Here is a 15,457-nt window from a genome sequence, read left to right on the forward strand (position 1 = left end):
CTTCTGCCCATTTTTGGACTGGGTTGTTTGATTTTTTTGGTATGGAGCTGCATGAGCTGCTTGTAAATTTTGGAGATTAATCCTTTGTCAGTTGCTTCATTTGCAAATATTTTCTCCCATTCTGAGGGTTGTCTTTTAGTCTTGTTTGTGGTTTCCTTTGCTGTGCAAAAGCTTTGAAGTTTCATTAGATCCCATTTGTTTATTTTTGTTTTTATTTCCATTACTCTAGGAAGTGGGCCAAAAAAGATCTTGCTGTGATTTATGTCAACGAGTGTTTTTCCTGTGTTTTCCTCTAAGAGTTTGATGGTGTCTGGCCTTACATTAATGTCTTTAATCCATTTTGAGTTTATCGTTGTATACAGTGTTAGGGAGTGTTCTAATTTCATTCTTTTACGTGTAGCTGTCCAATTTTGTCAGCACCACTTATTGAAGAGGCTGTCTTTTCTCCATTGTATATTCTTGCCTCCTTTTTCAAAAATAAGGTGACCATATGTGTGTGGGTTTATCTCTGGGCTTTCTATCCTGTTCCATTGATCTATATTTCTGTTTTTGTGCCTGTACCATACTGTCTTCATTACTGTAGCTTTGTAGTATAGTCTGAAGTCAGGGAGTCTGATTCCTCCAGCTCCGTTTTTCTTTCTCAAGATTGCTTTGGCTGTTCAGAGTCTTTTGTGTTTCCATACAAATTATGAAATTTTTTGTTCTAGTTATGTGAAAAATGCCATTGGTAGTTTGATAGGGATTGCATTGAATCTGTAGATTGCTTTAGGTAGTATAGTCATTTTCACAATCTTGATTCTTCCAATCCACGAATATGGTATATCTCTCCATCTGTTTGTATCATCTTTAATTTCTTTCATCAGTGTCTTATAGTTTTCTGCATACAGGTCTTCTGTCTCCTTAGGTAGGTTTATTCCTAGGTATTTTATTCTTTTTGTTGCAATGGTAAATGTGAGTGTTTCCTTAATTTCTCTTTCAGATTTTTCATCATTAGTGTATAGGAATGCATGAGATTTCTGTGCATTAATTTTGTATCCTGCAACTTTACCAAATTCATTGATTAGTTCTAGTAGTTTTCTGGTGGCATCTTTAGGATTCTCTATGTATAGTATCATGTCATCTGCAAACAGTGACACCTTTACTTCTTTTCCAATTTGGATTCCTTTTATTTCCTTTTCTTCTCTGATTGCTGTGGCTAAAACTTTCAAAACTATGTTGAATAATAGTGGTGAGAGTGGACAACCTTGTCTTTTTCCTGATCTTAAAGGAAATGGTTTCAGTTTTTCACCATTGAGAACAATGTTGGCTATGGGTTTGTCATATATGGCCTTTATTATGTTGAGGTAAGTTCCCTCTATGCCTACTTTCTGGTGAGTTTTTATCATAAATGGGTGTTGAATTTTGTCGAAAGCTTTTTCTGCATCTATTGAGATGATCATATGGTTTTTCTTCTTCAATTTGTTAATATGGTTTATCACATTGATTGGTTTGCGTATATTGAAGAATCTTTGCATTCCTGGGATAAACCCCACTTGATCATGGTGTATGATCCTTTTAGTGTACTGTTGGATTCTGTTTGCTAGTATTTTGTTGAGGATTTTTGCATCTATGTTCATCAGTGATATTGTCCTGGAGTTTTCTTTCTTTGTGACACCTTTGTCTGGTTTTGGTATCAGGGTGATGGTGGCCCCGTAGAATGAGTTTGGGAGTGTTCCTCCCTCTACTATATTTTGGAAGAGTTTGAGAAGGATAGGTATTAGCTCTTCTCTAAATGTTTGATAGAATTCGCCTGTGAAGCCATCTGGTCCTGGGCTTTTGTTTGTTGGAAGATTTTTTTTTTTTTTTTTTTGCAGTATGCAGACCTCTCACTGTTGTGCCCTCTCCCGTTGCAGAGCACAGGCTCCAGATGTGCAGGCTCAGTGGCCATGGCTCACGGGCCTAGCCGCTCTGCAGCATGTGGGATCTTCCTGGACCGGGGCACGAACCCGTGTCCCCTGCATCAGCAGGCAGACTCTCAACCACTGCGCCACCAGGGAAGCCCTGTTGGAAGATTTTTAATCACAGTTTCAATTTCAGTGCTTGTGATTGGTCTGTTTATATTTTCTATTTAAAATATACACAAAAGTAGAAGAAATTATATAATGAATCTGCATTACCCATCACCCGACTTCAGGCAATTTTCACCGTATTGCCAAATTCATTTTACTGCACCTCATACCCTCTACCTTTTGCTGATTATTTTTTACAACTTTATTTAGATACAATTTGTATCCTATAAAATTCACTCATTTTAAATGTGGAGTTCAATGAGTTATAGTAAATTAACAAGTCATGCATCATCACAGTACAGTTTCTGAGCATTTTCATCAACCCGGCAAGCTTCTCCAGTGTCAGTCTGATGTCAATACCTGCCCTTACTCCCAGTCCCAGTGCTTTTTCTGGATAATTCATATAAATTGTCCTATGATATGTAGTCTTTTGTGTCTGTCTCCTTTTACTTAACATATATTTCACTAATGCTGTATTATGTACCAATATTCTGTTCCTATCTATTATTGTTATTATTACTTGGCCGAACTGCGCAGCTTATGGGATCTTAGTTCCCTAACCAGGGATCAAACCGAGGCCCCAGCAGTGAAAGCGCTGAGTCCTAACCCTTGGGCAGCCAGGGAACTTCCTGTTCCTATCTATTATGTTGTGGCTTTTTTTTTTTTTTTTTTTTTTTGCGGTACGCAGGCCTCTCACTGCTGTGGCCTCTCCCGCTGCGGAGCACAGGCTCCGGACATGCAGGCTCAGCGGCCATGGCTCACGGGCCCAGCCGCTCCGCGGCATGTGGGATCTTCCCAGACCGGGGAACGAACCCGTGTCCACTGCATCGGCAGGCAGACTCTCAACCACTGCGCCACCAGGGAAGCCCCTCCTATCTATTATGAAGTAGTGTTGCTTCGTATGCATGAACCATATTTTGCCATCAGGCCACATTTCTTGTTATTCTCTCTGACACTTCTTTCTCTACACATCCTCCTCTAAGGGCAGCCCCCTTCTTAACTGTGCTCAGAGAATTGCTATGCCTTTTCATTACAGCAAGGTCAGCAAAGAAAGGAGTGGTAGATGAGTGTGATAGAGATAAGCCTTGTTTAAAGGCAAATGCTGTCAACGGGTGTTTTTTACCCACAGCTTCTCAAGCGGTGTGTGTGGGGCAGCAGTGGCAGCCACCCCTCTGTCCTCCCCACAGTGCTGTTTTCTTCAGGGCCTTGGACATTTATTTACTTGGTTTATTAATTAATTGTGGCTGTTGCTATTGAATATAATGATGTCTTCTCCCTCTGAGTAGGAAGGACAGAGCAAATTTCAGTACTGGATAGAAGAAGTTGATGAAGCTCTCTGTCTCTGTTAAATAAGCAACATGTGTTCATTGTAACAATAATCAAACACAGTACAAAAATACACAAACTAAGAAAAAAACACTACCCTCACTTTCTTCTTTCTCTCCATTTGTCCTATAGTTTGTTCTCTTGACTTAACTGAAATGAAATGACTACATAATAACGTACCATCGTTTTTAACCGTTCTCTGTCGATGAATACTTTCATTATTTCCTTTTTTTGTTGCTGTTATATTTCCCAGCAATGCTGCAGGGACTGTTCTTATACCTTTACACACTTGTGCTTGTATTTCTGTGGGATAGATTTGAGAGATGCCTAGAAGTAGGGCATTGAGTATTTTAAACTTGACTGACACTGCATAATTACCATTCCCAAAAGGCTACATACTCCCACAAATTCCCCTTATCTCTTCATTTTAAGTGTGGGTCAGTGTCATGACTGGACTGAAGATTGTGTGCTCTTCGGAGAGTTACCAGTTCTGTTATATTTTTTAGGCATGGTGGATATCGCCCGGCAGACGGTTGAATTCCTCTACGAGGAGAATGGTGGCATCCCAAGAGACCTTTATCTTCCCACCATTGAAGACATTAAGGACGAAGCAAACAAGTTCACAATTGATAAAGTTCGAAAAGGTTTTGCTTCCCCCCCTTCCTTCACCTATTAAACGTCCTCTGAAACGAGAAGTTGCGTTTTCCCAAGCATGAGTTTGAGCCAGTCAGCTGCTGGCTCTTCTAGGGTGACTCTCCTTACTCTGGGTGATGTGAGCTCTTCCAGGCTCTCCCATGTGCGGCCCTAGGCTTCCTGGTGGGGCACAAGTAGAAGCTGTCTGGCCTCTGGAGGCCTCTTCCACATTCCCAGAACCACTCACACGAGCAGGGTGAGATAGGGCACTTGAGAGAGAAGTGGGGCGTGGGTGGAGGATTGCAGATAGGCCTCTCAGGCTTAGTCCTGGCTGCCCAGCTAATAAACCATGAATATGTGGTTGTACTGTGCTTTTTGGAATTTTATACAATGTATTTATTCATTTGATTAAAAATCTATTGCATATCTTGAGGAAATGAAAATACAGAAAAGCACAAAAAGGAAATAAAACAACTCATTATTAGACCTTCACAAACATCATGGGCAGGGGCAGGCATATATATTTACTTTTCTTTTTTAATTCCTCTTTTTAGAGAGAGAATTCACATACCATAAAATTCACCCTTTTAAAGTATACATTTCAGTGGTTTTCGTATATTCACAAAGTTGTGCAACCACCAAACCATTGCCTCTAATTCCAGAACATTTTCATCCCCCAAAAGGAATTCTGTACCCTCCCCACTCCCCATTCCTCCTTCCTACTAGCCCCTGGCAACCATTGATCTACTTTCTGCCTCTATAGATTTGCTTAGTCTGGATGTTTCGTAAAAATGGACTCATGCAGCGTGCAGCCTTTTGTGTCTGGCCTCCTTCACATGGCATAATTTTTCAAGATTCATCCCTGTTGTAGCTCATGTTGTTACTTCCTTTTTATGGCAAAAATAATATTCCATTGTATGGATAGTACCCCATTTTGTTTATCCATTCGTCAGTTGATGGACACTTGGGTTCCTTCTACCTTTTGGCTATTATGAATCATGCTGCTGTGAACATTTGTGTACAGGTTTTTGTGTGGACATGTTTTCATTCCTCCTGGGTATATATGTGGGAGTGAAATTGCTGGGTCATATGGTAACTTTTATGTCTAACTTTTTGAGGAACTGCCAGATAGTTTTCCAAAGTGATTGCCCCATTTTACATTCCCATCAGCACATATGAGGGTTCCAATTTCTCTACATCCTGGCCAACACTTAACTATTGCCTGTTTTTTGATTATAGCCATCCTAATGGATGTGAAGTGGTATCTCATTGTGCCTTTGACTTGCATTTCTCTAATAACTAATGATGTTGAACATCTTTTCATGCATATCTTTTCTCTTTAGAAAAATGTTTATTCACATTTTCTGCCCATTTTTTAATTGGCTTGTCTTTTTATTGTTGAATTGCCCGAGTTCTTACAACACTTTGTTTTATTATCTTCCGGACTGAGCCGTGTTCCTTTTGGGTTATGGCTAAACTGAGGGTATTGGTAAATGCCGTAGAGTTATTTTAGACCCTAAAATATAGGGTCCCAAAATAATAATGGTACTTGCTGCTGAAAAAACTTTTCCCTCTACCCTCCTCAGGTCTCACAGTAGTAACCCGCTCTCCAGACAGCAATAACGTAGCCAGCAGTACTGTTGGAACTGCCCTGCCAAAATTTGCCATCCGAGGGATGCTGAAAACCTTTGGGCTTCATGGAGTTGTCTTAGATGTTGATTCAGTGAGTGAACAGCCTTTTATATACACTGAGACTTTCATGCCCAGACTCCAAATACCTTAAAAAGTGATTATACAGATAGATTATTCTTCAAATTAGGGATAAAGAAACAGGCTGAGTGCTGTCATGCCAGATGACTTGCCTGAGATTTTCTCTTGGGCCTAGATCAGCGCTGATTGTAGAACGTAAGCTCTTAACTCTCAGTGCTGTCAGCGCCTTCAGACCATGTTGCTGCTGCCTTTTTTTTCCATCAACCATGTTCAGGCTGCCCCTACCTTATATCTACCAAGTTCCAAGGGAAAATTCTCCTGTTGACCTTGATGAATGGATGATCTGTCATTGTCATGATTGTTATACAGACTCAAAGAAATAGTTTTGTGATTTTGATCATGTCATCTCACTGGTTCTCGCAGCCTCAGTTTCCCCGTCTGTAAAATGAGTGTATTAAACTAGATCAGTTGTTTTCTTCTCAGCTTTGCAGAGCCCTCTCATGGGGCTCAGCAAGGTTTAAGGTGGGGTGGGGTGGCAGGGGGGAAAGAATAGAAGAGAGTAAGGGCCAAGCCGAAGCTTTCTTTTGAAAACGGAGGCCTTGAAGGCTGTGACTACATAATCCTTAGGTTACATGCACATGCTTGCATTTCTGTTTCCCATGCAGGAAAAACTGATGAAATAATACACAGATCAAGCCTAAGAGTCTCAGATATAGAAGTATCTATCACCACATAGATAAGCTTTGGTATCTGTCTGTCTACGGATACAGATAATGTTAGGTATCACTAATGCTTTGAAATTGAAAATTTTACATCTTCAACTGACTCCATTTTACCAGAGTATAATTTAAATCATTAAATTTTTAAGAGAGGCTGTTGGCTGGTGATTTACTAAGGTGAACTTTCAAGTAGAAAATTCCATTAGTAATACTGTTAATCTCCCACTGCCTTCTGAGACAAGCTCTGATTCTGGTTATCAGAAAGTATGTAACTGACAGTATTTTTCAGCAATGGAAACGTGTGAAAGGAAAATTAGAAAAATAGACATTTTGTTAAAGTAATAATTCTGTTATGTCTCAAGTGGTTTGATTCCCTTTGTTTCAAATAGTCCCTAAATAAAGATTACATTGCTATTTGAATCCAGAATGCGTATTCATGAGCTTACATTTTTATTTTCCTAGCAATAAAATAGAGTGATCAGACAGATTCCCTGCTTTTACAAAATTATTAACATAAAAACAATGAACATAAATTTTACCTGGCAACAATGCATGTTGAACTGTTACTTGAAATATACCACTCTTCTCTTTAAATTTCTAACTCATGATTACATTGAAGTTCTTTAATTTATTGTACCAATTAAAATTTTCCAGCTGGTATGAAAAAAATAAATACACTATCCAGATATCTTTGAACTTTTAGCCTCAATCAGTGACATGAAACTAGTATTTACTGCTATAAAAGTTTGGTCTTATATGTATACATATGTATTTTAAAACTTGGGGAAAAAAGTCAGTGCTCAAAAAACAAATAAATAAAAAGAAATGAATTTAAAAAAATAATAAAAAACCAAATAGACATTTCCTTTTTCTATTGTAGGTAAATGAATTGGTGCAGGTAGAAACATACCTCCGAAGCGAAGGTGTGCTGGTCCGATACTGGTATCCTATTGATATGTTGGAAAGGCCCCCAGCAGGCTACCGAAGGACTGCCACCAATGGGCTGGTCACCCTGGACAATACCAACCTTCAAATTCACAGGTAAGGGAATGCCCTGGCAGTCCAGTGGTTAGGACTCCGAGTTCTCGCTGCCGAGGGCCTGGGTTCAGTCCCTGGTTGGGGAACTAAAATCCCACAGGCCACGTGGCATGGCCAGAAATTTTTAATAAATAAATAAATAATAAATTCACAGGTAAAATTGAGCCCTTCTTTCTAGTGGGTCACAGAAATCCACTTACTCTGTTTTATCACATGTGCCATTCATTGTTGACAAAGAAGGCTTTTCTTTCAAAGCTAAGAGAGAGACAGAGGCAGCTAGTAAAGATAACAGCGAATTGCAAGAGTTAGGAAGAACAGTTGTAGCATCCAGTATCACCTGGCCTGTGCCATGGATACTCTGCTGTAAGCTGGGGGTGTTGAGGGGTGTCTGGAGATTTGAAGAACGTGGAAAAGTTCTAAAGTATAAACCGAGTCAAGAAGACACAACTAAGAGGAGTCCAGGCACTGTGTGAGCAGCCAGCTCATTTCTGTTAAACTAACAAGGTACTCCTTGAGTGCTCCTCTGTGCCCAGCGCTTTGCGGGGGTCTGAGGAGACGTGTGCCTGCCGTCTGTGGGTTAAATCCTAAAGATCTGGCAAAATTCCCTCACATGCACCTGCAAATTCCTTCTTTCAGTCATAAAAATTCTTGCAACAATTCAGAAGAAAATATAGTGATAAATGGAGCTCTCTAATAAAACTTCCCATAAACTATTTTTCATACTGTTCATCCAATAGCATTGTAACTTCTCATTATATTATCAATTTTGAAGCAACTTGAGTGTATCTCCAGCTTAGACCTCTCCCTGGAAAACCAGATGGACGTATCCAACTGCCTCCTTGCCATCTCCACTCAGATGTTTCACCGCCCCATTTGGGTGGTCGTAAGTTCAACTTGACAATCAAATTCACAAGACCCAAATAGGCGATACTTGGCACTAGCTTCACCTAGAAAGATCCAGGATGGGAAGCGTGGCGTGCCACAGGGAAGTGTCGTGCATACATTTCAGCAGGAGTCATAGTCATCCACACAGGTGTGAGGGATAGACTTAACGTCGCTGTGTTCACGTGATGGCTGAGAGCCCCACGTCCCAAATAGAAGCTGGTATCTTTTGTAACAACTCCACAGGCATAACTTCTAGGGATTTCTGCAAGAGGCAGGCCCAGTTAGTAAGAGTCACCATTTTCTGGAAAGCCCGAAACTGTAGCTTCCCACCAAGAGCACTCTTTTTTCAGTCCTCCCAGTGCAGCTTGCCAGTTGGGGGTGGTTTTGGCCATAAGCAACATGCCTGGTAATATTGCTGATATTCGGGAGTTCCCTGGTGGCCTAGTGGTTAGGATTCCCGGCTTTCACTGCCATGGCCCAGGTTCAGTCCCTGGTCAGGGAATTGAGATCCCGTAAGCCGCACAGTGTGGCCAAAAAATATATATACGTGCGCGCGCACACGCGTGCGCGCACGCGCACACACACACACGCACACACACACGCGCACACACACACATATATATGGCTAATACTACTTTTGTCAGGTTTTTAGAACTGAGCTGAAAACAAGTTAACCGAAGTCAGCTCTTACATGGACAAGGCTAATCTAATAGGTGCCTAAAATGTCGCATGTGAGGTGGAATTCAGGCCTTCTTCTCCACCGGTCTTTCCACGTCTGTGAGGGGTGCCCAAGTCACCCTTTGTCCTCACTGCCTCACGTAACCAATCGGCAGGTCCCATTGACTCTTCCTCCAAAGTACATCCCAGGCTGCTTCTCTCCATCTCCGCCTCCACCACACTGGTCTAGGCTTCAGCTCTCCCTTCTCTCCACAGCAGCCGAGTGATCTTTTAGAAACACAGATCAGATCATTCATCTCTCTCCTCTAATTCAAACGTTCCCATGGCATTCCACTTCCCATGGAGTAGAATTCAAACCCTTAACCTAGCTCGCCAAACCCTCCCCGAGCCTCAGAGTCTATCTGCTTCTCCCAGTGTACTCTCCTTCCGCAGTTTCTCTCACACACCAAGCTTGTTTCCTCCTCAGTGTCTCTGTATATGCTGTTCCCTCTGCCTGCAATGCTTTGCCCAGAACTTTGCATGGCTGTCTCATTCTTTTTTATTTTAAATTATATTTTATTTATTTTTTATATAGTAGGTTCTTATTAGTCATACATTTTATACACATCAGTGTATGCATCTCAATCCCAATCGCCCAATTCATCACGCCACCACCACCACCCCCCTACTGCTTTCCCCACTTGGTGTCCATACGTTTGTTCTCTACATCTTTGTCTCAATTTCTGCCCTGCAAACTGGTTCATCTGTACCATTTTTCTAGGTTCCACATATATGCATTAATATGCGATATTTGTTTTTCTCTTTCTGACTTACTGCACTCTTTTTGACAGTCTCTAGATTCATCCACGTCTCTACAAATGACCCAATTTCGTTCCTTTTTATGGCTGAATAATATTCCATTGTATATATGTACCACAACTGCTTTATCCATTCATCTGTCGGTGGGTATTTAGGTTGCTTCCATGACCTGGCTATTGTAAATAGTGCGGCAGTGAACATTGGGGTGCATGTGTCTTTTTGAATGATGGTTTTCTCTGGGTATATGCCCAGTAGTGGGATTGCTGGGTCATATGGTAATTCTATTTTTAGTTTTTTAAGGAACCTCCATACTGTTCTCCATAGTGGCCGTATCAATTTACATTCCCACCAACAGTGCAAGAGGGTTCCATTTTCTCCACACCCTCTCCAGCATTTGTTGTTTGTAGATTTTCTGATGATGCCCATTCTAACTGGTGTGAGGTGATACCTCATTGTAGTTTTGATTTGCATTTCTCTAATAATTAGTGATGTTGAGCAGCTTTTCATGTGCTTCTTGGCCATCTGTATGTCCTCTTTGGAGAAATGTCTATTTAGGTCTTCTGCCCATTTTTTGATTGGGTTGTTTGTTTTTTTAATATTGAGCTGCATGAGCTGTTTATATATTTTGGAGATTAATCCTTTGTCAGTTGCTTCATTTGCAAATATTTTGTCCCATTCTGAGGGTTGTCTTTTCATCTTGTTTGTGGTTTCCTTTGCTTTGCAAAAGCTTTTAAGTTTCATTAGATCCCATTTGTTTATTTTTGTTTTTATTTCCATTACTCTAGGAAGTGGGCCAAAAAAGATCTTGCTGTGATTTATGTCAACGAGTGTTTTTCCTGTGTTTTCCTCTAAGAGTTTTATGTGTCCGGTCTTGCATTTAGGTGTCTAATCCATTTTGAGTTTATTTTTGTGTATGGTGTTAGGGAGTGTTCTAATTTCATTCTTTTACATGTAGCTGTCCAGTTTTCCCAGCACCACTTATGGAAGAGACTGTCTTTTCTCCATTGTATATCCTTGCCTCCTTTGTCATAGATTAGTTGACCATAGGTGTGTGGGTTTATCTCTGGGCTTTCTATCCTGTTCCATTGATCTATATTTCTGTTTTTGTGTCAGTACCATATTGTCTTGATTACTGTAGCTTTGTAGTATAGTCTGAAGTCAGGGAGTCTGATTCCTCCAGCTCCTTTTTTTTTCCCTCAAGACTGTAGGTGTCTTTGCCAATAGCTTTGGCTATTCAGGGTCTTTTGTGTCTCCATACAAACTTTAAGATTTTGTGTTCTAGTTCTGTAAAAAATGCCATTGGTAATTTGATAGGGATTGCATTGAATCTGTAGATTGCTTTGGATAGTATAGTCATTTTCACAGTGTTGATTCTTCCAGTCCAAGAACATGGTATATCTCTCCATCCATTGGTATCATCTTTAATTTCGTTCAACAGTGTCTTATAGTTTTCTGCATACAGGTCTTTTGTCTCCCTAGGTAGGTTTATTCCTAGGTATTTTATTCTTTTTGTTGCAATGGTAAATGGAATTGTTTCCTTAATTTCTCTTTCAGATTTTTCATCATTAGTGTTTAGGAATGCATGAGATTTCTGTGCATTAATTTTATATCCTGCAACTTTATCAGATTCATTGATTAGCTCTAGTAGTTTTCTGGTGGCATCTTTAGGATTCTCTATGTATAGTATCATGTCATCTGCAAACAGTGACAGTTTTACTTCTTCTTTTCCAATTTGGATTCCTTTTATTTCTTTTTCTTCTCTGATTGCCATGGCTAGGACTTCCAAAACTATGTTGAATAATAGTGGCGAGAGTGGACATCCTTGTCTCGTTCCTGATCTTAGAGGAAATGGTTTCAGTTTTTCACCATTGAGAATGATGTTTGCTGTGGGTTTGTCATATATGGCCTTTATTATGTTGAGGTAGGTTCCCTCTGTGCCCACTTTCTGGAGAGTTTTTGTCATAAATGGGTGTTGAGTTTTGTCAAAAGCTTTTTCTGCATCTATTGAGATGATCATATGGTTTTTCTCCTTCAATTTGTTAATATGGTGTATCACATTGATTAATTTGCATATATTGAAGAATCCTTGCATCCCTGGGATAAATCCCACTTGATCATGGTGCATGATCCTTTTAATGTGTTGTTGCATTCTGTTTGCTAGTATTTTGTTGAGGATTTTTGCATCTATATTCATCAGTGATATTGGTCTGTAATTTTCATTTTTTGTATTATCTTTGTCTGGTTTTGGTATCAGGGTGATGGTGGCCTTATAGAATGAGTTTGGGAGTGTTCCTTCCTCTGCAATTTTTTGGAAGAGTTTGAGAAGGATGGGTGTTATCTCTTCTCTAAATGTTTGATATAATTCACCTGTGAAGCCATCTGTTCCTGGACTTCTGTTTGTTGGAAGATTTTTAATCACAGTTTCAATTTCATTATTTGTGATTGGTCTGTTTATATTTTCTATTTTTTCCTGGTTCAGTCTTGGAAGGTTATACCTTTCTAAGAATTTGTCCATGTCTTCCAGGTTGTCCATTTTATTGCCATAGAGTTGCTTGTAGTAGTCTCTTAGGATGCTTTGTATTTCTCCAGTGTCTGTTGTAACTTCTCCTTTTTCATTTCTAATTTTATTGATTTCAGTCCTCTCCCTCTTTTTACTTGATGAGTCTGGCTAATGGTTTATCAATTTTGTTTATGTTCTCAAAGAACCAGCTTTTAGTTTTATTGATCTTTGCTATTGTTTTCTTTGTTTCTATTTCATTTATTTCTGCTCTGATCTTTATGATTTCTTTCCTTCTGCTAACTTTGGGTTTTGTTTGTTCTTCTTTCTCTAGTTCCTTTGTAAGGTTAGATTGTTTATTTGAGATTTTTCTTGTTTCTTGAGGTAGGCTTGTATAGCTATAAACTTCCCTCTTAGAGCTGCTTTTGCTGCATCCCATAGTTTTTGGATCGTCGTGTTTTCATTGTCATTTGTCTCTAGGTATTTTTTGATTTCCTCTTTGATTTTTTTTTTTTTTTTTTTTTTTTTTGCGGTACATGGACCTCTCACTGTTGTGGCCTCTCCCGTTGCAGAGCACAGGCTCCGGACACGCAGGCTCAGCGGCCATGACTCACGGGCCCAGCTGCTCCGCGGCATGTGGGATCTTCCCGGACTGGGGCACAAACCCGTGTCCCCTGCATCGGCAGGTGGACTCTCAACCACTGCGCCACCAGGGAAGCCCCTCCTCTTTGATTTCTTCAGTGATCTCTTGTTATTTAGTAACGTATTTTTTAGCCTCCATGTGTTTGTGTTTTTTATGTTTTTTTCCCTGTAATTGATTTCTAATCTCATAGCGTTGTGGTCAGAAAAGAGGCTTGGTATGATTTTAATTTTCTTAAATTCACTGAGGCTTGATTTGTGACCCAAGATGTGATCTATCCTGGAGAATGTTCCGTGAGCACTTCAGAAGAATGTGTAATCTGCTGTTTTTGGATGGAATGTCCTATAAATATCAATTAGATCTATCTGGTCTGTTGTGTCATTTAAAGCTTGTGTTTCCTTATTAATTTTCTGTTTGGATGATCTGTCCGTTTGTGTAAATGAGGTGTTAAAGTCCCCCACTATTACTGTGTTACTGTCGATTTCCTCTTTTATAGCTGTTAGCAGTTGCCTTATGTATTGAGATGCTCCTGTGTTGGGTGCATATATATTTATAATTGTTATATCTTCTTCTTGGATTGATCCCTTGATCATTATGTAGTGTCCTTCTTTGTCTCTTGTAACATTCTTTATTTTAAAGTCTATTTTATCTGATACGAGTATTGCTACTCCAGCTTTCTTTTGATTTCCATTTGCATGGAATATCTTTTTCCATCCCCTCACTTTCAGTCTGAATGTGTCCCTAGGTCTGAAGTGGGTCTCTTGTAGACAGCATATATATGGGTCTTGTTTTTGTATCCATTCAGCAAGCCTGTGTCTTTTGGTTGGAGCATTTAATCCATTCACATTTAAGGTAATATCGATGTGTATGTTCCTATTACCATTTTCTTAATTGTTTTGGGTTTGTTTTTGTAGGTCCTTTTCTTCTCTTGTGTTTCCCACTTAGAGAAGTTCCTTTAGCATTTGTTGTAGAGCTGGTTTGGTGGTGCTGAATTCTCTTAGCTTTTGCTCTGTAAAGCTTTTGATTTCTCCATCGAATCTGAATGATATCCTTGCCAGGTAGAGTAATCTTGGTTGTAGGTTCTTCCCTTTCATCACTTTAAGTATATCATGCCACTCCCTTCTGGCTTGTAGAGTTTCTGCTGAGAAACTCTGTTAACCTTATGTGAGTTCCCTTGTATGTTATTTATTGCTTTTCCCTTGCTGCTTTCAATAATTTTTCTTTGTCTTTAATTTTTGCCAGTTTGATTACTATGTGTCTCAGCGTGTTTCTCCTTGGGTTTATCCTGTATGGGACTCTCTGCACTTCCTGGACTTGGGTGGCTATTTCCTTTCCCCTGTTAGGGAAGTTTTCGACTATAATCTCTTCAAATATTTTCTTGGGTCCTTTCTCTCTCTCTTCTCCTTCTGGGACCCCTATAATGCGAATGTTGTTGTGTTTAATGTTGTCCCAGAGGTCTCTTAGGCTGTCTTCATTTCTTTTCATTCTTTTTTCTTTATTCTGTTCTGCAGCAGTGAATTCCACCATTCTGTCTTCCAGGTCACTTATCCGTTCTTCTGCCTCAGTTATTCTGTTGTTGATTCCTTCTAGTGTAGTTTTCATTTCAGTTATTGTATTGTTCATCTCTGTTTGTTCTTTCATTCTTCTAGGACTTTGTTAAACATTTCTTGCATCTTCTCGATCTTTGCCTCCTTTCTTTTTCCAAGGTGCTGGGTCATCTTCACTATCATTATTCTGAAGGTTGCCTGTCTCCACTTCATTTATTTGTTTTTCTGGGGTTTTATCTTGTTCCTTCATCTGGTACATAGCCCTCTGCCTTTTCATTTTGTCTATCTTTCTGTGAATGTGGTTTTTGTTCCACAGGCTGCAGGATTGTAGTTCTTCTTGCTTCTGCTGTCTGCCCTCTGGTGGATCGGCTGTCTCATTCTTGTCATTCAGATCACAATGAATATGTCACCTTTCCAAAAAAGCCTTGCCTCACCATGTAAAGTAAGCCCACAGGAGCACATTGTCATAACACTGTATTTTATCAATACTTCCCTTCCAGAACCTGATATTTTTGCTTTTTTTTTTTTTTTTTTAATTTGTTTATTGTGTGTCTCCTCCCTCTAGAACATAAGCTTCCTAAAAACAGATACCTTGTCTGATTCTTTGCTAGAGCTCCCAGTGCTTAATCTGGGCCCTGGCTCACACTGTAGACTCCATATATTTGTTGAAAAGGATCCCCAAACATATATGCTTGAATATCAATATGGTACTCTTAAAGTTTTTAAAAACTTCTTTAATAAGACTTTCAGTCATATTTTTGGCAAATTTCTGTGATAGATGAAACCTATTGACTGTTGACTAGCAACTTAGAGAAAAGGCAAGAAAGTGCTTCGCAAGGTTACAATCAGGCTGCAGATGTAGGACATTTACAGTCAGTATTAATGTGGTGATCTCGGTATTGGGAGAAATATGAAATATGCCATAGATTTGTTTGATC

General features: G+C 39.7%; 1 protein-coding gene across 1 annotated transcript in view; it reads left to right on the forward strand.

The window, feature by feature from the left end:
• Window positions 1–15,457, forward strand: part of HECTD4 (HECT domain E3 ubiquitin protein ligase 4) — a gene marked incomplete at its 5' end in the record, with an annotated part of 190,514 nt that overhangs the window by 142,280 nt on the left and 32,777 nt on the right. Inside the window, 3 exons of the mRNA XM_082667923.1 lie at window positions 3,881–4,018; window positions 5,594–5,730; window positions 7,317–7,477. Coding sequence (XP_082524049.1) covers window positions 3,881–4,018; window positions 5,594–5,730; window positions 7,317–7,477 — 436 coding nt within the window. The remainder of the gene's footprint in view (window positions 1–3,880; window positions 4,019–5,593; window positions 5,731–7,316; window positions 7,478–15,457) is intronic.

Source organism: Grampus griseus (genome assembly GCF_964374135.1).
Source record: "Grampus griseus genome assembly, chromosome: 12".
In the NCBI taxonomy this organism is placed as follows: Eukaryota; Metazoa; Chordata; class Mammalia; order Artiodactyla; family Delphinidae; genus Grampus; species Grampus griseus.